Source organism: Hyaena hyaena, unplaced genomic scaffold, assembly GCF_003009895.1.
Source record: "Hyaena hyaena isolate Hyena2069 unplaced genomic scaffold, ASM300989v1 scaffold_0, whole genome shotgun sequence".
In the NCBI taxonomy this organism is placed as follows: domain Eukaryota; kingdom Metazoa; phylum Chordata; class Mammalia; order Carnivora; family Hyaenidae; genus Hyaena; species Hyaena hyaena.
In genome coordinates this window covers 6,816,699-6,838,272 of record NW_024080632.1, presented here as the reverse complement: position 1 = coordinate 6,838,272, position 21,574 = coordinate 6,816,699, and the positions used below count along the sequence as shown (strand labels likewise).

Sequence of the window (21,574 nt, the reverse complement as noted above, 5' to 3'; positions counted from 1 at the left end):
AACTTAAGTGTCTGCCGAATGCTGAAAGAACAGAAAAGGACCAGGATGGCTCCTTCCTTCCGTTGGGACTGAGTCACTTGCTTTATGGTTACAGGTCTTTTTTTTTTATTTTAATTTTTTAAAATGTTTTATTTATTTTTGAGAGAGAGAAAGAGAGAGAGAGACAGTGTGAGCAGGGGAGGGGCAGAGAGAGAGGGAGACACAGAATCTGAAGCAGGCTCCAGGCTCTGAGCTGTCAGCACAGAGCCCGACGCGGGACTCAAACTCACGAGCCGGGAGATCATGACCTGAGCTGAAGCCGACACTGAACCAACTGACCCACCCAGGTGCCCCTGTGGTTACAGGTCTTAACCCACTACATGCCTGCCATTTACCATGAGGTTGTAAATAGTATTTCATCTTTATTTAAGGGATTTAGGTGACCTACCTCTAGGTACGTCACAAACCCTGTGAGGAGGAAGCAGGGTCTTAGGGTCTCCCATCTATGTCTCCAGTGCAAGTTCGGGCATCTAGAAGGGTCTGGGAACTAGTTGTACACTGGGTAGAATGTGAACTCAGAGCGGTCATTCTTTCTTTTTTTTTTTTTAATTTTTTTTTAATATTTTTATTTATTTCTAGGAGAGAGAGAGAGAGAGCGTGAGCAGGGAAGGGTCAGAGAGAGAGGGAGTCACAGACTCTGAAACAGGCTCCAGGCTCTGAGCTGGCAGTCAGCACAGAGCCCGACGCGGGGCCCGAACCCACGAACCGCGAGATCATGACCCAAGCGAAAGTCGGACGCTTAACCGACTAAGCCACCCAGGCGCCTCAGAGCGGTCATTCTTTCTTCCTTCAACCTCAGTCATAGCTCGTTCCTTTGCCCTTCTTCTGGGACAAGATGGTGGTACACCCAACACCAGCTCACTGGCCTCACCAGCAGGGGGTCCTACAGTTCAATTAGACTCTGATGCTCCCTGGAGATAGTGCAGACCCCATGGGATAAAGAGCAAGGTGCCAGCTGGGCTGCCTCCCCTTCAGACGCCAGCTTCGAGAGGCTTCCTGTCTGACGTGGCTACAAATTGATGGGTTCTGATGACCCCCCTGTGGGTTCGATAACCGGCTGGAACGACTCACAGAACCCAGGGGAAATGCCATACTTATAATCACCGTCTTATTATAAAGAATACAGACAAGTGGCCACAGGAAGTGAGGGCTGGAAGGGTCCCAAGTTCAGAAGCCCCTTTCCCCATGGGGTCAGGATGCCCTGTCTTCACCACACCCTGATATGTTCACCAACCCGAAGCTTTCCAAGCCTTGTAGTCCAGAGTCTTTACTGGAAGTTTCATTACAGAGACACGTTTCATTAAATCATGCTTGAACTCAGTCCCCGCCCCCCCCCTCCCCTTGGGAGGTTGGGGGGGATGCGGCCAGAAGTCACAACCCTCCAATCAGGTGCCTGGCATTTCCGGCATGACCCTTCCCTCCCTTCAAACTATTACCTAAGGGCCCAAACCTAGTTAGCATAAACTCAGGAATGGCTGGAAGGAATAGAAAAGACTCTCCTATCAGGAAATTCCAAGGGGTTCTGAAACTCTGTGCCAAGATCTGGGGACAAAGACTAGATATATTCTTTATTATATGATGGTTAGAATATGTGGTAGTAGTGAAACTTTAAGTGGATCTATAGGTTAAAACACTGAGACATTCAAGTATCTCTGAAGCTAGAGCCTTTAGATTTGTCAAGAAGACACTCATGGGTGGGGGCGGGGGAGAATGTAGGCTAAGAAGGAAAAGACAATAAGCTATTATAGATGTAAGGCAACTGTTGTAATCCAAGCCTTTGGAGGATTTTAGGGCTAAGAAGACATCGGCTCACTACTGGCTGAGGAGACCTTTAATTCAGCAGGTGTAGACAGACAGGGTTTTGTGTGTGGAGGGAACCAGACAGGAGGCAGGCAATGTGGAGGAGTGGGAGAGCAAGGTTGTGGAATTATAGGAACCAAGAGGCAGGTGAAGGGCTTCCTTTTGGGAATACAGAGAGATCCTTCTGCTAAGGCTTGAAGGAAAAGGAAGGAGCAACTTGGAAAACATACAATGGTTGATAGAAAACATGGCGCCCATGAAACACAATGGCTGACAGAAATATGGCGCCCATGAAGCTGGGTGAGAGCGGATATTTTGGGCAAGGCAGGTCACTTGCAGAGTGAGCATTCAGCAGAGTGACACCATGAAGGACTTAGCGGTGATCTTGACTTCAAGAGGAGTCGAAGAAGCGAGAGAAGGAGTAGTGGAGATTGGCAAGGGATTGTGATTCCATGCAAGTGAACCGGTTCTTTAAAAAGCAGCTGCCAGAAGACCTCTAGAAGTTTCTTCTCACATTAGCATTCCAGGGTTCTACGACTTCTGAATGAGAACACCTCATTGACAATAGGATGGATCCCAACTCCACAACTTCCTGGAGTCTGCACTGTCTAGAAAGAAAGAAATATACGTGCGAGAATAACACATATGCTAAGCAGTTAAAATCATTGGTTAGAAGAGTCAGGAAAAAAAAAAGAAGGAAGTGCATCCGAGAGGGTTAGTCTTACCAGGGACAGTTTTTACATGCTGGTTGTAGTGCGGATCTTGAGAACTACAGCTAACTCTGGAGTTAGCTTCTAAAGCTGGGTTCTCACCCGAGGGGGAGCATTTTGCTCCCCACAGGGCATGAGGCAATGTCCTGAGACTTTTTTAATTGTCACGACTAGGTGGCATCTAGTGGGTAGAGATTTGGCGTGTAGCCCAACACTACAATGTACAGCATGGCCCGCCCACAACAAAGAATTATCTGGCCCAAATGTCAGTAGTCGCTGAGGCTGAGAACCCCTGCTCTGAAAGAAGCTTGAGAAAGAACGTGGTGAGACGAGGTTTACCTCGGGGCCAGGTATCTGGGGAGGAAGTAGTGCTTTGGTCAGGTGTGGCAGACACACTTGGTCACCTCACCCGGCTTCCATCTACAGCTGCTTTCACCCTACTTTTTGAAGTCACTTTTGAGTTATGGGGAGTCACACGACCTTTCTGGGCCACGAAATGTAGGAGAATTTACTGGATGACGTTTCTAAAAAGATACCCAGTCGTTATGATCTTCTCCTTTGCTGTTCTTCCTGTTTGGACGGAACCTGCTGCCTGCAGGTGCGGCACTATCAGGATTCAACTTGACAAATAAAGAGGGTGGAGCCAGAAAGATCTGGGGACACCCCAGGGGACATTGGGCAACGTCTGGAGACATTTCTGGCTGTCCCAGCTGGCGGGTGGTGCTACTGGCCTCTAGTGGGTAGAGATCAGGGGTTCTGCTCAGCACCCGACACAGCTCAGCACAGGTCTCCGTGCAAAGACCTATCGGACCCCTACACGGGAACCGGTGCCATGGCGGAGAAACCCGCTAGAAGGAAAGCACAGTGGAGCTGGCGCATGAGTCCTCGATGTCCTGCCTTAGGGTTTCTCGTATCGGGAAGGGAAAAGCTAAACTATTTCAGCTCCTCTGTTGGGCTCTCTGTTACTTGTGGCTGAATGAATTCCAAGTTGCGACGGCAGGAGAAGCTCTTTGATGTAAGCTTGTCACGGGGTAGCCCTCAGGGGACACTCCCTTTAGATGATTCTTACTGGCACTTTCCACGATCGTACAGGATAGCCAGTCCCATCTTTGAAGCAGAAAGAAGACAGCCATTCAGTAGCTTCTTTTGCCAGAAGATGCCAGCACCAGCGGTCCCCTCCACCTACGTCACCAGTGGGTTCGGCTGGGTCCAAGATCACGGGCCTGAAGGAGATGCAGAAGCATTACAGGCATGCTTTTTATTTTATTTTATTTTATTAAATTTTTTTAAATGTTTTATTTATTTCTAGGAGAGAGAGAGAGACAGTGTGAGCAGGGGAGGGTCAGAGAGAGAGGGAGTCACAGGCTGAAACAGGCTCCAGGCTCTGAGCCGGCAGTCAGCACAGAGCCCGACGCGGGGCTCGAACCCACGAACCACGAGATCATGACCTGAGCGAAAGTCGGACGCTTAACCGACTAAGCCCCCCAGGCGCCCCTCAGGCATGCTTTTTAAAACCAGTGGCCTCGGGGGCGCCTGGGGGGCTCAGTCGGTTAAGCGTCCGACTTCAGCTCAGGTCAGGATCTCACGGTTCCTGAGTTCACACCCCGCGTCGGGCTCTGTGCTGACAGCTCAGAGCCTGGAGCTGCTTCAGATTCTGTGTCTCCCTCTCTCTCTGTCTCTGCCCTGCTTGCACTCCGTCTTTCTCTCTCAAAAATAAACACTAAAAAAATTTTTTTAAACCAGTGGCCTCAGAATGGGGGGGTCCATTCTACTCTAAGCCGTAAAACGATGTGTCTTATATCTTAGATGCCAGTAACTCAAAGGCTCTGCTATAGCTCCAAGTAATTTTCTAGAATTCAATTATATGTGTCAGGGGTATTTTGAAAGCTGTTACTTATTATACACAGGATGGCATAATATAAACATTCCCTTCATGTTAGGTCAACTGAAAAATGATGCGAAATTCGATCAACTGTAATGGTACGTGGGCCACGCCCACGGGAGGGAGCCCGTGGTATCTTGTTCTCTCCTTCTTCCCCTCTATTCCTTCTCACAGCTTTTTTCTTTTCTCTGTTTCCTTTTCTTTTGATTCCTTTGTTTTTGTGCCCTGCTGGGGGCACTGAATGGACACACTAAGATTCCCCGCTATTTTTTTTTTGTTGTTGTTGTTTACTTATTTTACGAGAGACAGAGACAGAGACAGGGAGAGACAGAGAACAAGTGGGGGAGGGGCAGAGAGAGAGAGGGGGAGACCCAGAAATCGAAGCAGGCTCCAGGCTCTGAGCCGTCAGCACAGAGCCCGACGCGGGGCTCGAACTCACGAACTGAGAGATCAGGACCTGAGCCGAAGTCGGATGCTTAACAAACTGAGCCACCCAGGCGCCTCACCATTTATTAAAAGATGTTTAAGTCTCCCCGCTATTCTTGAAGGATAGTGGTTTTGTGGGATGCAGGTCTGAAAGGGTAGATAAAATCTGATGTAATAAAACTCCCCCCGGTAGGATGAATCGGCCGTGAAGAGTGACAGCATTATTCCTCGGGGACACCTTGCCACTTCCACACCTCTGAGACCTGCTAACGAACCCACACTTTCCCTTCTGACCTAGAAAGATGGAAGCATCCCAGGGACCTGGTACCTTGGTCCTTCCTTCTCTGTTCCTCCCGGAAGACGTGGTATTCTATCCGCAGCCCCCTAGGACTTCCTCCCCCCGGGGCCGGCCCCCACCAGCCCCCCTCCTCAGCCTCCAACGTGGGGAATTACGAACCACGACTCCAGGGAGAATGGGGTCCTTGATATAGCGCTGGAGGGAATCAGGTTAAGCAAAGGAAAGGGCAGGGGGCACCTGTCAGTCAGTTTAGCTTCCAACTTCGGCTCAGGTCGTGATCTCATGGCTCATGAGTTCGAGCCCCCGGCGGGCTCTGTGCTCACAGCTCGGAGCCTGGAGCCTGCTTCGGATTCCGTGTCTCCCTCTCTCTCTGCCCCTCGCCCACTCGCACTCTGTCTCTCTGCCTCTCTCTCAAAAATAAAGGTTAGAAATTTTTTTTAAAAAGGAGAAAAGGAAGAGGCAGGATTTGGAGCACCTGGTTCTCTGGATCTGGGTCAGTAGGAAGTTCCTCACGGTCTCATCCTCAAAGTTGTAGTTGACCGTCCAGAAGACACAGAGCTGCTGATATTTTGTGACCAATTCCAAGACGGTCCGGAATCCTTCCGCGGTGTCGAAATTCTCTGCCCCGCTCCCCTGCTCCCAGGCGTAGATGGTGAGCAGCTCCAAGGCGTACTTTGGGGGCAGAGACCCCTTATGCTTCAGTTTCCTTTCGCACTGAGGGAAGAGGGGAACATCAGACGATACTGGTGAGGGCAGGGAGGTGCAGTGAGCAGAGATCACAGGCTAGTGACCCCTGGGGCCCCAGCAGAGCAACTGAGTCACGAGACACAGGGCTGATGGGTCGGTCTGCTGCAGGTCTGAGCAGGGCAGCTCTGCGGCTGCCCCCTCGGCAGCGCATAGGCAGCACATGCGGATTTCTGCGCTGTGCTCCGGCCGTCTAGGACTCCCTAGGGTTATAATACAGCTACTGCTTATAAAACACCCACTGTGTGCTGCTTGTGGGGCCAGACATTCTACGTGCCATTCCCAGTCCTCCGACAACCCGCCAAGCAGGCATAGAGAGACGTTGCTGATGAAGACATGCAGCTCGGGGAGGGGAAGGGACTTGCTCAAGGTCACACTGCAGCCCCAAGCCCTCTGAGCACCCTGGGGTGCGGGGATGGTCATTTCTCTCAGTTTCTGGGATGGAAACCACAGAGCTCAGTCTCCACCTCAGGCTTCAGGGAGCTGTGCACAGGAAGGAGGTGTCTCGGGCAAGAGGAGGTGCTGTGTCCGACGTCTGCTCTCATGGACACACTCAGACACTCCCTTGTGTCCAAGACAGTGGATGGAAGGGAAGGCAAGCTAACGGTCACAGAAAATGCAGCCCCTGGTCCCGCCTGTAGCTTCAGCCTGTCTTCCAAGGATGGCATTTGTGTCTATTACTTCTGGACGCCAAGCAGAAGTACGGCTGGCCTGTAGGCGTGCAAATCCCAACTTCATCTGCCCTTTGTATGTAGAATAACCTGGATTCCTGCAGAGTTCTCTGGGCGCCGGAGCAAAGGCAGCATAAACCACATGCGGCAGCGTCGATGGTAGAGGGTGCTCCCCATCTCGCCCCGCTTCGTGGGGGTGGTGACGGGACTCCACAGAGATACTCAGGATTAGTAGACAGATTCCCGATAGTGGCTCAGTCCCCCGCACGGGAGAATGTAGGCACACAGAGCCGCAGTTACATACTGGTGTGAAGGTCACAGAACACCATAAAAACGAAAACCAGATCACCGGAATACGAGCAGTCGTACCTGTTTGTACCAATGCTTCACCAGACGAATTAAATCCTTCAATTTGGTGGGTCGAGAGGCCACGAATTTGCACTGCAGCTCCGTGAAGCAGGTGGAAAATTCTCCCTCCATGGCGTCTGAGGATTTATACAGGTCGATGAGCTCTGCATAGACCTTGGGGTTGGGTGTGGAGCCAGAGTTCAGCTGACCTAGTGAGGGGGAGATGTTTAGATTATGCTTTCCTCTGTAGATGCGCAACATCACTCATCATCAGGGAAATACAAATCAAAACCACAATGAGATACCACCTCACACCTGTCAGAATGGCTAACGTTAACAACTCAGGCAACAACAGATGTTGGTTAGGACGCAGAGAAAGAGGATCCCTTTTGCACTGCTGGTGGGAATGCACACTGGTGCCGCCACTCTGGAAAACAGTGTGGAGGTTCCTCAAAAAGTTAAAAATAGAACTACCCTACGACCCAGCAATTGCACTACTAGGTATTCATTCAAGGGATACAGGAGTGCTGATGCATAAGGGCACATGCACTCCAATGTTCATAGCAGCGCCTTCAAAAATAGCCAAATTATGGAAAGACCCCAAATATCCATCGACTGATGAACGGATAAAGAAGATGTGATATATATACTCTACTTGGCAATGAAAAAGAGTGAAATCTTGCCATTTGCAGCAACATGGGTGGAACTAGAAGGTATTACGCTAAGTGAAATGAAGTCAAAGAAAGACAGATCGTATGATTTCACTCATGTGGAGTTTGAGAATCTCAACAGATGAACAGAGGGGAGGGGAAGGGAAAATAAGATAAAAACAGAGAGTGGGAGGCAAACTGTTAAGAGGCTCTTAAATACAGAGAACAAACTGAGGGTTGCTGGAGGGGGCTGGGGGGAATGGGTTAAGTGGGTGATGGGTATTAAGGAGGACACTTTTCAGGATGAGCACTGGGTGTCACATGTAAGAAATGAATCACTGGGTTCTACTCCTGAAGCAAGACTACGCTATATGTTAATTAACTTGAATTTAAATGTTAAAAAAGAAACCATTCTCAAACACTTTTGACAAATATAATTTAATCCTGGGTAATGACTTTGAACTCTATTAGTATATTTGAATGACTGATGTCTAAGATACTGAGAGCGTCTACAGAGTAACGAGATATTTAAAAAAAATTATACAGTCGATATGAATGCAGGTGCTATTACTAAAGTATTATCGAGATTTGCACTGTCCAATACGGTAGCCACTAAGCAATGTGGTTTATGCATTCAAATTAAGTAAGGGGAAATAAAATTAAAAATTTAGTTCCTCTGTCCCACTAGCCACAATTTCAAGCTCTCAGTAGGTGCAGAACATTCTCATTATCACAGAAAGATCTTTTAGACTGCACTGATGGGGACTTTGCTAACTATGGCCTATAGGCTAAATCTGGCCCACTTCTTGTTTTTGTACATAAAGTTTTATTAGAACACTGCCATGCACTTTGTGCTTTCAGGGTACCGTGGCAGAGCTGAGTAATCATGACAGATACTGTATGGTCCTCAAAGCTGAAAATACTTGCTACTTTGTTTTAAAAAAATTTTTTTTTAGCCAAACCCCAATCTATACTGTTATTTCCTGTCTAGAGACACTAAGAACCATTCAGAGGGAAGGCACCATAGTCTTCTTGATTCTGATTTGAAAAATGTCTGAAATAGCCTGCTTTATTTTTTCTTTAAGAAGTTTTTTTTTTGGGGGCGCCTGGGTGGCTTAGTCGGTTAAGCATCCGACTTTCGCTTAGGTCATGATCTCGCGGTTTGTGGGTTCGAGCCCCGCGTCGGGCTCTGTGCTGACTGCCAGCTCAGAACCTGGAGCCTGTTTCAGTCTGTGACACCCTCTCTCTCTGACCCTCCCCTGCTCACGCTGTCTCTCTCTCTCTCCTAGAAATAAATAAAAAAAAATATTTAAAAAAAAAAAAAGTTTTTTTTTGTTTCGGTGTTTATTTTTGAGAGAGAGGGAGAGCACACACAAGTGGGGGAGGGGCAGGAAAAGGGGAACAGAGGATCCAAAGCAGGTCTGTGCTGATTGACAACAGCGAGCCCGATGTGGGGCTCAAACTCTCGAACCACGAGATCATGACCTGAGCTGAAGCTGAACGCTCAACTGGCTGAGCCACCCAGGTGCCCCACCTTGGTTTCTGTTCATACAAAATGATGTATCTGTCATTCATGAATCGAATTTCCAAAGCAGATTTTTGCCCAAGATTGACAGCACTCAGGATTTCTTGTCTTTGCCTTACAATTCTTCCCACAGTCTTTTTAAATTCCCTTCACTAATACTTGAAGCGTTTTATCTATAAATGTGTACAGAACTCCTGTGTACTCCATTCTTTGATAGCTATTATGAGCCACACCACAGGAATGTAAGATGTGGGTTCTGGCCATCCTTGGGATACTTAAGTGGCAAAGGAGAATGAAAATGTCCATGGGGGGTGGCGGTGGCACCTGGGTGGCTTAGCCAGTTAAGCAACTGACTACGGCTCAGGTCATGATCTCACGGCTCGTGGGTTTGAGCCCCGCATCGGGCTCTGTGCTGACAGCTCGGAGCCTGGAATCTGCTTTGGATTCTGTGTCTCCCTCTCCCTCTGCCCCTCCCCACCAAATAACATTTAAAAAGTTAAAAAAAAAAAAAAAGTGTCCACAGGGATAAGGTGGTACTAGAGCCATGAGTCCTCATCACTAAGTCACATGGCTTTCCCTCCACCCGCCTGGCCCCATCACCCCAGAACCCATCTTCCTCCTCGAGAAGCTAAAGTCTGGGGGGTGGGGGTGGGGCTCACCTAGAGCGTTAAATGCAGGCAGCACATCAAAGTCAACCCTTTCGTTGAGCACTCTGGACTTCAGAGAGAAGCTTAGCACCCTGGGAGTCTTCCATTTGGAAATCTCAAACTTCACTTCAAACTTTTCCTTCTGCTGACAGGCTTCTAGCTGTTTACGGATTTCCTTGATGATATTGCATCTCTCGGTTTTTTGGGAGGTGTAGCTTTTAAGCGAGTCTGGGAACACTACGAGGTCGGCATCGGAGCCGGTCTTCAGAGCTGTGCCTTTGCCGGTTGACCCTCCCTAGTGAAGAAAGGCAAGCAGAGTTACAGCATTTTCTAGACCCCGAGCCCCCTGCCCCCTGGGCTGGTGCCAATGAGCTTGCCAAGGGGGTGGGTCCAAGTTAGGGTCCAGTTAGGGCTGAGTCCAGAGCAGGGTGTTCACTCTTTCAAGGGAATAGTTTGGCTCCAAAGGTTTTCTCATGCCCTTTGATGTACTTATTTGCTCACAAACAGCTGATGGGCTAGTTGTAAATTACCCGCTGCTCAAGTCAGCTTCCGAGAGATGTCTCCTAAAGGGTATTTAGCTTTGTTTGGATTCCTGTGACCGGAGAGAAATCAAACTGGGGGCAGTCATTATGTTGAAAGTTCTCCTCCGTTCCCCGATTCATCGGTTTCCTCTGGGGGGTCTGGGGATCACGGGATGATTAGGCACAAGGGTCTGTACAGGGCCAGACAGTAGCGTGGGGTGTGTATGGCCCCCGCCACACAGGCGCTCTACCTCCTCCCCCCTCCCCCCTCCCTCCTCTCCTTCCCTCCCTTCTTCCTCCTCCCTCCTCCTCCCTTCTTCTCCCTCCCTCCCTCCCTCCTCCTCCTCTTCCTCCTTTCCTTTCTTCTCTAACAACTCTGTAAAACTGTCAGTTCGCTTTTTAGCTCCCTGGCCCCGATTTGGCCACCCCTAGCCCTGCACGAGGCGGCCTAGGCGGTACGCGGGCTCGTCTTGTCTATTTTGGGGAGCTCAGCCTGCAGGAGCCGCTCCTTAGCTGATGGGCGTCTTGGAGGGTGAGGTGGGGGAGAAGCCACCTCAGGGCGCCAGCCTCCACCCTTTCTGCCCTGGTTGCCCCCAGAAAGTTCACCCCATATTTGTAGGAAAACGTTTGTTTTACTGAGTAGTAAAGGCCCGACGGCGGCAGCAGTTTAGGGGTGAGGGGAGGGTGTTCTGTTTCCTGTATCAGATGCTCAAACCGGCTTCATTCACGCAGCTGGTCTGCGGGTGCTGGCCTTCGCCAGCCTCACCCGGGCCACGGCTCCCTCCTCAACATCTCTGGGTGACACCTTCCCCGTCACCCAGCAGACAGCCCTCTCCAGCTCGCAGCCAACTTCAGGAAGAAACTTCCTGTGTGCCCGTGATTCTCTTCCTATTTTCTTCTTCTTCTTTTTAAAGTTCATTTTATTTTTTTTTTAAACTTTTTTTTTTTTAATATTTTTTATTTATTTCTAGGAGAGAGAGAGAGAGACAGCGTGAGCAGGGGAGGGTCAGAGAGAGAGGGTGAGCCACAGACTGAAACAGGCTCCGGGCAGCTGGCAGTCAGCACAGAGCCCGACGCGGGGCTCGAATCCACGAACCGCGAGATCATGACCTAAGCGAAAGTCAGACGCTTAACCGACTAAGCCACCCAGGCGCCCCAAGTTCATTTTATTTTTGAGAGAAAGACAGAGAGACAGAGAGCAAGCAGGGGAGGGGCAGAGAGAGAGAGACAGAGACACAGAATCTGAAGCAGGCTCCAGGCTCCCAGCTGTCTGCACAGAGCCCCACGCAGGGCTCATACCCGCAAACCCTGAGCTCATGACGTGAGCTGACGTCAGACGCTTAACCAGCTGAGCCACCCAGGTGCCCCTCCTATTTTCTTTTTCTTCGATGTGCCCCCATACCTTTTCTTACTTCTACTATCATGTTGATGGGGATCTCGGGAAGGAAGAGAGAAAACAGGCTTCGACAGTTTTAACACTGACCATGAACTCAGCCTGTTTTCACCCCAGGGAGCCTCAGTGAGACATCTGAGTCCACATGGGGCTTATGGGATATTGGTCCCGGTGCCCGGCCCGCCTCAGGGCAGCAGGCACACAGGTCTGTCTGGCAGCATATCGGCATCTCCCTGCTCCCTGCAGGTGACCGTGGCCCCCCACTTATCAGGCCGCTGACCCACCGGCAGAGGGAAGTGTGTTAGCCTGTGGACTTGGAGCCGTGGGCAAGAATGACCCAATCTGCTGAATCTCTAGCTCGGTTGATGGCTGATCAGGCTCCGGCCATGAAGACAAGAAAGAGGTCACTCTTTGGTCCAGGACACGCGGAGCTTGGGGTCTACTGTGGTTTGAACGGTAGCCCCTCTGCTGGGAAGGTGAGAACGTGACCTTGCTTGGAAGAAGGGCCTTTGTAGATGTGATTGAGTGAGAGGTCTGTAGACCCTAAATCCAAGGGCGAGTGTCCTTAGAAGACAAGGGAAAGGAGAGGAGACCGTGGAGAAGGTGATGGGGAGGCAGAGGTGGCCAGGCCGCTAAGGGCGGGGCAGCCCCAGGAAGCCCACACTGAGCCACAGGGATGTGGTTACTGATGTAAGCAGTGCGCGGGCGCCCCCTACTGACAGCCGGGGGTCTAGCTACCCACCTGCCGGCTTCGCTCCCAGGTCCCTGCAGGCAGGGCACGAGCCGCTTCGCCCCCTACCGCTAAGGCCCCGGTAGCAAAGAGGCTGTTCCTCACCTTGACGGTTTTCTGAACTCTTGTAGCTGAATGCGGAAAGCAATTTTTCTGAAGGAATTTACAGATGACGTCAACAGCTGTCGCGATCTGGTCCAGGAAACGTCTGTCAGGCTGGAGAAAGTCCTTGATGAATTTATCCAGAAGATGGCCCGGGGTCGCGTACAGTGGCGCCGGCTGGGAAGGGGGAAGAACGCTGGCTCAGCACTTGCATCGACCCACCCCAAGAACATTCCGGAGAGTTTAGGGTGGCACCCAGCCCCCCGGCCCCCGGGGGCTGCGAGCAGTGAGCTGACAGCGTGTCTTTATCTGACAGCCGGCTCAAACGGCTCAGAATAAACAAGAAATACAATACTGACGATGAGGGAAACTGAAACAGAGCCAAAGGGGTAAAAAGCAAAACATTTGGGAGTCTACACAGACGCAGGGGTTCACTGAACCATTTCTGCTACTTTCTATATGTTTGAAAGTTTTCAGAATAAAAGTTGGGGGGGTATTTTTTAAAAAGCTGTTTTAGGAACCCAGGGAAATTGAGGTCAGAGAGCAAAGACAGAGTCCAAGGAGAGCTGGGGCAAGGAGTGGGTGCCCGACATTCCTTCCGGATCCAGGCAGGGGGCTCTCCGTCTGCGGAGTCCTTCCTGTTCAGGGGCCCCGAATTTGGGATGCTCATTTATACCCCACTTCTTTGCCCAGTTGGCCCTCAACTTCCTGTGCCAAATGAAGGGTAGACCCATGGCTACCATACGTTGGATGTAAATTAGTCCCGTGCCTGTGAATTTCATTGGCCTATATCTGGCCTCATGGGCTCCCCATGACCCCCAGGAAACTGAGTGGGTTCAGTGGCCTAGACCGACGATGTTCTCACTGCTGTCCTTCTCCGATGAGCTGAGAGCGCAGGGGCATTCTGTGTTGGTAGATTTGCTTCCCTTTTGGGGAAGGGAGGGGAAGCCGGTGTATCTGCCCCAGACTGGGCTCCCCTCTGTTTCCTCCTCACCGACCTATCCACCTGCGCTCCCATGTGCGGCCATTGATTGAAATCTCTAATCTGCAGGGGTGCCTGGGTGGCTCAATCGGTTAAGCATCCGACTTCGGGTCATGATTTCACGGTTCGTGGGTTCGAGCCCCACGTCGGGCTCTGTGCTGACAGCTCAGAGCCCGGGGCTGCCTTTAGATTCTGTGTCTCCCTCTCTCTCTGGCCCTGCCTTTCAAAATAATAAACATTTAAAAAACAAAAAAGAAGAGGAGGGAGACACAGAGACAGACAGGCAAGGAGGGAAGGCATTGTGAAGACACACCAGAGAAGGCCGTGTGACACTGAGATGGGAGGGACATAGCCAAGGAGCACCAACAGCCACCGGGAGTGGGGAAGAGGCAAGGAAGGGTCCTCCTCTGGGCCTTCAGAGGGAGCACAGCGCTGCCCCCACCTTGACCTTGGACTTCCAGCCTCCAGATGTGAGAGAGTGAATTTCTGCTGCTGTAAGCCACTAGCATGTGCTTTGTCACAGCTGCACAGGGACATCCACTCCCACGCGTGGTGCTCCTGGGCTATGGCAACTGTCTGGGTGTTGGGACGCCCTCCCTGTGGCGTGACGCGAGCTGCCTCTGCAAAGCCCTCTCACCAGAACATTCCACGATGGTCCAGGCGACTCACTGGGGCTGAGAGAAGACAACCAGGTGTGAGCTTCCCGCTGCAGCAGCTCCCAGCACGCCTTATTTTTGCTCACATTGTGGGTCGGGTCCACTGGGTCCAAGATGACCGGCCTAGGAATTCCATTGGATGACAAAGAAAGTCAGTCGGGCTGTATGTGAAAGAAGAAATCCGTGTTGGAATCAGGCCTGGACGGGGTGCCTGGGAACCTGGACTCGAACATCCATGCTTCCTCTCGTTCAGTGAGGCGCTGTGTCTGAGACGTTTAGACCCTCAGCTCCCGCCTTCTCTGCTTGGCACTGACGTTCCATGAGGAACACAGTAAAATGGGGGCGCCTGGGGGGCTCAGTCAGTTAAGCGTCCGACTCCGTTTCAGGTCATGATCTCATGGTTTGTGACTTGGAGCCCTGTGCCGGGCTCTGGGCTGACAGTGCAGAGCCTGCTTGGGATTCTCTCTCTCCCTCTCTCTGCCCCTCCCCTGCTGGTGCTCACGCGTGGGCGCGCACACACACACACACACACACACACTCTCTCTCTCTCTCAATAAATACATAAACTTTAAAAATAACATAATAAAATGGTTAGCCCCTTCTTTCTATATGGCAACCACCTCCTGAGTATCTTGGGGACAAGACAAAATATGACGATGGTGGGGAACGCGAAACAACGTTGGCCAGGCACCCCTCTTTCGGGCAAACCTCCCTCCCCACCGCCGCTGGCATGCTTTGGTGCACCCTTGGCTGGGAAGGACCGGCTGGGCCCTCATTCTCACAGGCACAGCCTGACGTGCGGACTGACAGGTAAAGAGAGAGACTGGAGGGAAGCTTGGTACCTCGATGATCGGAGCTGGCTCAGCAGAATGTTCCGGACCGTCTCGTTCTCAAAGTTGTAGTTGACGATCCAATAGACACACAGCTGCTCCTGCTGTTTGATTAGCCCCAGGACGGTTCTGATGCCTTCCACGATGTCGAAGTTTTCCGCCCCACAGCCCTGTTCCCAGGCATAGACAGTCAGCAGCTCCAGTGCATACACGGGCAGCGGGGGACACCCATTCAGCTTTGCCTGGCACTGTGGGTGAAGAAAAGAGGCAGTGGCTCATCTGGGGATCCCGCCCCCACACCCCGTGCCAGGGGCCTGAAATCAAGGAATCAGAAGTCTTATGGGAAGTCACCACCCCCCACCAGTGACGAAAATGACACCATGCCTAAAATTCAATGGGCTAACAGTAGCAAGTGTTGGCGAGGACGTGGATGGAGCACCTGAAAGTGTCAGTTCCATTAGGTACAACCGTTAGGGAAGACTCAAGTTGGCCATACTTGCTAACATTAAATATATATATTATTACACATGTATTTACTATTATATAACATTATGCACTACATATGATATGTTTATGTAATGATATGTTTTATATACAATGTAATAATATATAGCATAGTCTATGTATGTGTTTATTATATATGCACATATACACATCAATACATCATGTATATATGTATCCATCTATGTATACATATTCATATATCTTATAACCTGCGTATTTGTCTAAGAGAAACGAGTGCTTCAACTCACAAAAGGACATGTAAGGGAATATCCATGGTAGCCTGCTTCATAGTAGCCCTGATTTGGAAGCGGCCCAAGTGTCCATTAACGGAGTGGATAATGTGCGGTGCATCAAGCAACAGAATCACAGGAAACGGTGAGAAAGTACAAGCACAGGGTACAGCAGAGACGAATCTCTTAGACACCACGTTGACCCAAAGGTGGCAGACAGAGAGGACATGCGATGCCCTTCCACTGATACCAAGTTCAAGAACAAGCAGAACTGTGGTGACAGATGTTAGGACGGTGGCCGTCTGGGGACAGCGTTCCTGGGGAGAGGGCTTGCGGCGGCTGCGGAGATGCAGGAAACGCGCCCTACGTTGGTCTGGACGTTGCTAATGGGGACAGAAAGAGGCAGTGGGCTGCACCTGAGAGTGTTGTGCTTTCCTGGAGGTGGGAGCTCTCGGTTGAAAGGAAACGGATGGCAGCAATAGATAATAAAATCGGAAAGTTACCTGTTGGTACCAGTACTTTACCAAGAGGATCAAATCCTTCAGTTTTCTGGGCCGGTTGTGGAAAAACCTCTGCTGGAGTTCTGTGAAGCAGACGGAGAATTCACCGGGGACGGCTCTTGTCATATCCAAGGCTCTTTTGAGGTCTCGGTAGGTCTGAGGGCTGGGCTTCTCACTTACGCCTGGAGCGACAGAGAAGCACAGACCTTCCGGGGGTCAGTGAGGCAGTGGGGGGGTCTGGTGTGGTTTCACAGCACACGTCCGTCACGTAATCCGTAAGGGAACTGGTGTCTTCACCCGAAGGTGAGGGTGGCTTGCCTCACTAGGCAGTACAATGTCGTCTCGCGGAACTGTTGTGAAAACCGAGTGGCGCTGGCCCGAGACAAAGTCGGCAGAGACAGAAGGGTCGAAACCATGGTTATAGGGGCGCCTGGGTGGCTTAGTCGGTTAAGCGTCTGACTTTCGCTCAGGTCATGATCTCGCTGTTCGTGGGTTCGAGCCCCGCGTCGGGCTCTGTGCTGACTGCCAGCCCAGAGCCTGGAGCCTGTTTCAGAGTCTGTGACTCCCTCTCTCTCTGACCCTCCCCTGCTCATGCTGTCTCTCTCTCTCTCCTAGAAATAAATAAAACATTTTAATAAAAAAAAAAAAAAAAAAAAAGAAACCATGGTTATAAATGAGGAAGGGAGACTCCCAGCCTGGTAGGGAAAGATGGCTTCTGTACCGAATGCTGTTGGCACGGCTGGGATACACCTGGAGGAAAATCGCATTCCTATAGTGCAGACAGTATATTCTGCTATTGAGCCCAGCCAGTGAATGCTCTGTTTCAGAGAGTCAAGGGTACAGGGACTCTGAGGAGGCAGGTAAGGTGAAGGCAGGGTCCCGGAGGCTGGGGTTCAAGGCCAACAGGCAGGCACACTCCCTTCGGAACGGGATCCCGTGATACCAGGTAGCAGTTCTCAAACTGTTATGCCAATCGGAATCCTGCTGCCCAGCTAATCTGGAATATGGGTCCAGGAGCCTCCTGACTCACAATGAATATGGGTCTTTTAATCCCAAATTAGCTCTGCAGGAGGTCTGCAGTAAAGGGAGCTCAAGGCTCTGTATTTTTTTTTTTTTTAACTAAGTTTCAGGTGATTCTGATACTCACTGAAGTGTGAGAACCCCTGGTGTGGGGGTGATGAAGTAAATGCAATGGAGAGGGGGATGTCAGTAGATCGCAGAACTTCATCAGGGTCTCTACTCTTGCTACTGTTTATAAGCACATTTTACAAACATATAAACAAGGGGAGACAATAGCCAGCTTGTGCCTTTCATTTGCTCCGATAGATATTTACTGACTTCCTACTTTTAGCCAGACATGGTTCTGGGCACTTGGTAACCAAGGAGGTTAAGGGAGAGAATATTCCATGCTCCTCGATGATGATAATAATGTAGCTAACACTTGTTGAATGCCTATTGTATGCCGGACACAGTTTAAGCCTTTTTGTGCGAGCACCACAAAACTCCACGTGGTTGGCGCAATTAACTACTAGCTTAACAGGTGAGGAAATGGAAATACTAGGAAGTCATGTAAGAGCAAGCATCCCCCTTTGGGTTAGAAGCCCTGTGGAGAGAGCACTGGAGGCGTACAGCCATGGAAGTCGGCCTGGAGCTGGTGTGAACAGGCCACGTTAGTTAGGCAACTATTTAGTAAGGAAAGGAATTTAAGAATTCTCCAGTAAATTAGTTTTCTCATAAAGCAATCATGGTCTCCTTTCCCAAAAGGATGTTTGCAATATGTGGTTTTAGCGCCATCTGGTGGCAATGTCTGGATACCACATACAAGGAAGAGCATATTTCTCGTTTTCACACCATCCTTGCATGTTGGGGTGAACCCAGCTCTGGCCCAGTCCCCAGCCACCAGCTCTGAGCAAGAGGAGAGAATATAGGATTTCCTGAGAATTCTGAGTCACCCTGGGTCTCTTCACTTTGACTCCAGCCCTTGTCTGAGAACTGCCTAACTTCCAAACATTTTCCTCTAACTTGGTTACCTTTCTATGAACATGAGTCACTGAAGTGTGTGTGTGTGTGTGTGTGTCTTGGGGTTTTAGAAGATCTGGGCTTTTATTCTAGTTCTGTCAGCAACTGGCCGTGTGTCCCTGAGACATTCCTTTCCTTCAGTTTTCCTATTTGCTTAAAGAGAATTTAATTTCAGCTGTGGCATTTGAGTTTGTGATTATATGTACCTGTGCTTGAGACTAAGCCACAAGTATGCTGAGCTTTTTATTTCCTTCCTTCCTTTCCTTCCTTCCATTCATCCATCCAGTCTATCATCCATCCATCTGTCTGTCCATCTGTCCATCCATCCATCCATCTGCCTGTGCATCCATCCATCCAACCATCCATCCATCCATTCATCCAACCAGTTGCCCTTGCCTTGATGTTGACTCCAATGCCTGCTCTAGGGGGACTTTTCCCAGCCGTTTGCCCCATCCTCTTCCTCGTGGCTGTGCAGACCGGCAGCAGCATGGCCCTGGTTAGAAATACAGAGTCCCGGGCCCTCCCCCAATCTCCTGAATCAGCACCTGCATTCTTCACAAGGTTCCCTGCTGATCTGTGTGCTTGTCACAGTCTGAGAAACTGTGCTCTAGATTCGAGAGTCTAGGACATTCTTTCCAAAGCCGATTAGGAGATGGGGGGAAAGTTCTAGAGAAGAGAGTAAGCCTCAGGCAGGAGGGACCTCCTCTCTTGAAGGCAGGTGGTCCCCTACTTTGGAACATACCAGTGGTGTCTTTCCCATCCACAGCCTAGAGGACCCACATGGTGGTCTGCCACCCCTTCCTTTGGCTTTGCTCTCTCAACACCCCCCTCCGGGCCGGTGCCTTCCACACCCAGGAGCACTCACCCAGAGCGTTGTAGGCAGGGAGCACCTCGAACGTGAGGCTCTGCCACTTGGTGAACAGCTGGAGGGTGAGCCTTCCATGGAGCTCCTGGACCTCCATTCTGGCCGCCAGCCTCATGGTGAACTGACAGGCCTCCAGCCACTGCTGGATCTTGCCGACGATTTCATCGTGGCTTTTCTTCTGATCCTGGAACCGCTCGAGGCCACTGACAAAGACGACAATCGTACCGTCGGAGTTGCCCCTCAACACCGTGTTCCTGCCGTAGGAACCGCCCTGCCAGTGACGGAGAAGCAGGTGTGAGAATCTGGACCCTCGGGTCACAGGGCGCCCCCATGGGCAACAGCACTTCTCAAATCAACCGAAAGCCACAAGTGTCACCACAGTCTTAAATCTGAGTGGCAGGCGTCCATGTGTCTGCTCGAAGGCCTGAACAGGAGGCTCACAGCAGCACTTTTCGAACGAACGAGCCTCTGACTGGAGGCCACTCAGATGGCCAGAGGCAATAGAATGAACAAACGTGCTTGATTCGCACCTTGGAACACTATTCGGCGATGGAATGATAACCGCATGCCTACATGCAACGTGAGTTTCGTAAACAGGATGAGACAGAGAAGCCGCGTGGTAAAGGCACACCATGCGTGAATTCATTTCTATCAGGCGACCTGATACAGGAGAGGGCTGGGGTAGTGACTCCAGAGGGGACCAGGTGCTCTCGGGGCCAGGAAGGTTTCGTTTCCAGATCTGGGTGTCGGTTACACAAGTGTGTTGTCAGCCGCAACCCGCCGGACTGTGCACTTAGGTCTGTGCACTCTGTTTTTCTTACCTTATATTTTAATTAGGAAAAAGCTAGCAATACTGAGAGGCAGGATGGCATAGCAGTTAAGGGTGTATGCTCCCGGGGCACCTGGGTGGCTCCATCGGTTCGCGTCCGACTTCGGCTCAGGTCATGATCTCGTGGATCGTGGGTTCAAGCCCCGCGTCGGGCTCTGTGCTGGCAGCTCAGAGCCTGGAGCCTGTTTCGATTCTGTGTCTCCCTCTCTCTCCCTGCCCCTCCCCAGCAGTCACGCACTGTCTCTGTCTCTGTCTCAGAATCTCTCTCTCAAAAATAAACATTAAAAAAAAAGTAAAAAAAAAAAAAGACTGAGATTAAAAAAAAATTTAAAAAAGGTTCATGCTCCCAAACAGACTATCTGGGCTTAAAGTCTGGCTTTGCCTCCAGCTAGCAAATAACTTCCTCCTGCCTCAGTTTCCTCATCTGGGCCCGGGCGAAGGGACATCAGTCCAGATATCTTTACTGCTAGGGCTGCCGGGCATGCCTAAGGCAGAGGCCAGAAAGCACCGTGACTGCAGAGAAGGGGGGCTCAGGGCTGGGTGAGCGTGAGGGGGCTGCTGGGGGTCTCTAACGCCCTCCCACCCTAGGGTCCCGGCACCTTCCCAGCACCTTTTTCCTCCCCAAAGGGCCGGGATCTTCAGCCTCGGCCCCGGGATTTATGCCAAGAACCCCAAACATTTCTACCTGCTGAGAGGCACACCCTGTTGCCATCGAGAAACCACAGAGCCACCTGCAGGTAGTTTTACTGAACTCACCCAGCCTCAGTTTACTCCTCTGTAATATGGAGAGGATGGAAACAGTAACAATAATCACAGCTCACTTGTTGAGCACTAACTATGTACCAGGCCCGTGCTAAGAACATTATACACTTCAGCCTCATTACAGTTCGAGATGGGTATCATTCTTCTCCCATTTTACAGATTCAGAGACTGAAGCACAGAGAGGTTAAGCAACCTGCTCTGGGGGGCACAGTCATAAAGACAGAGCTGAAATGCAAAGCTGTGCCCCTAAGCTCTACATCATGTCCGTCACTCCACTCAAGGGTGAGCAGGACAAGGCATGTCACCCAGAAGGTGCTCAGCCGCCTGTCACTCTTCTTTCTGGTGGCCACGGAACCTCCTGGCTCCCAGAAGCCCTGGCCGCAGCCTTGCACTCACTTTAGCCACACATATTACGTCGGGGATCTGCCTGGTTTCCTCCAGGGCGGCACAGATGGCGTCCACGCTGTCATCGATCTGTTTCTGACATTCTCCGTAGGGCCTCAGGGAGTTCTGGATCAGTTCATCCAGCTTCTCCGGCTGCGTGGAGTACAGATGCGACCCCCAGATGCCCATCGCTGGCTGCGGTGGGGACAGCTAACCGTAGATCTCAGCTCAGCAGAGAGGAAAAGGAGCCACTCCCTTGCGTAGAGCCGGGAAACTGCAAATCGCAAGTGGGGAGTCTAGAAACCGAAACTCACACAGTGCTTCCAGCTGACTTCCTCAATCCAGGTTTCCGCCCACCGCCGCGGCCGGGGACGTCAGCCTGTGGCTTCCCCGAAGGCCATCTTGTGGTTAAGCAGGCAGACTGATACATACACTTCATCCCCTGTCTTTTTGGGCACAGAGACTGGGCTGGCAGGGTGTTTAACCTGCAGATGATGTCACTAGGGCTGATCAGGACTTTCAGACTG

General features: G+C 50.9%; 1 protein-coding gene across 1 annotated transcript; it reads right to left on the bottom strand.

Annotated features, from left to right (window-relative positions):
- Positions 1-1,855: 1,855 nt before the first annotated feature.
- OAS2 (2'-5'-oligoadenylate synthetase 2) lies at positions 1,856-21,307 on the bottom strand. Its single transcript, XM_039234628.1, is given in 12 exon segments — positions 1,856-2,362; positions 2,364-2,447; positions 3,619-3,772; positions 5,631-5,869; positions 6,940-7,127; positions 9,753-10,035; positions 12,490-12,663; positions 14,106-14,247; positions 14,967-15,202; positions 16,192-16,370; positions 19,073-19,343; positions 21,060-21,307. Coding segments are annotated over 12 exon segments (2,154 nt in total). The 5' UTR covers positions 21,237-21,307; the 3' UTR covers positions 1,856-2,335.
- Positions 21,308-21,574: the final 267 nt, after the last annotated feature.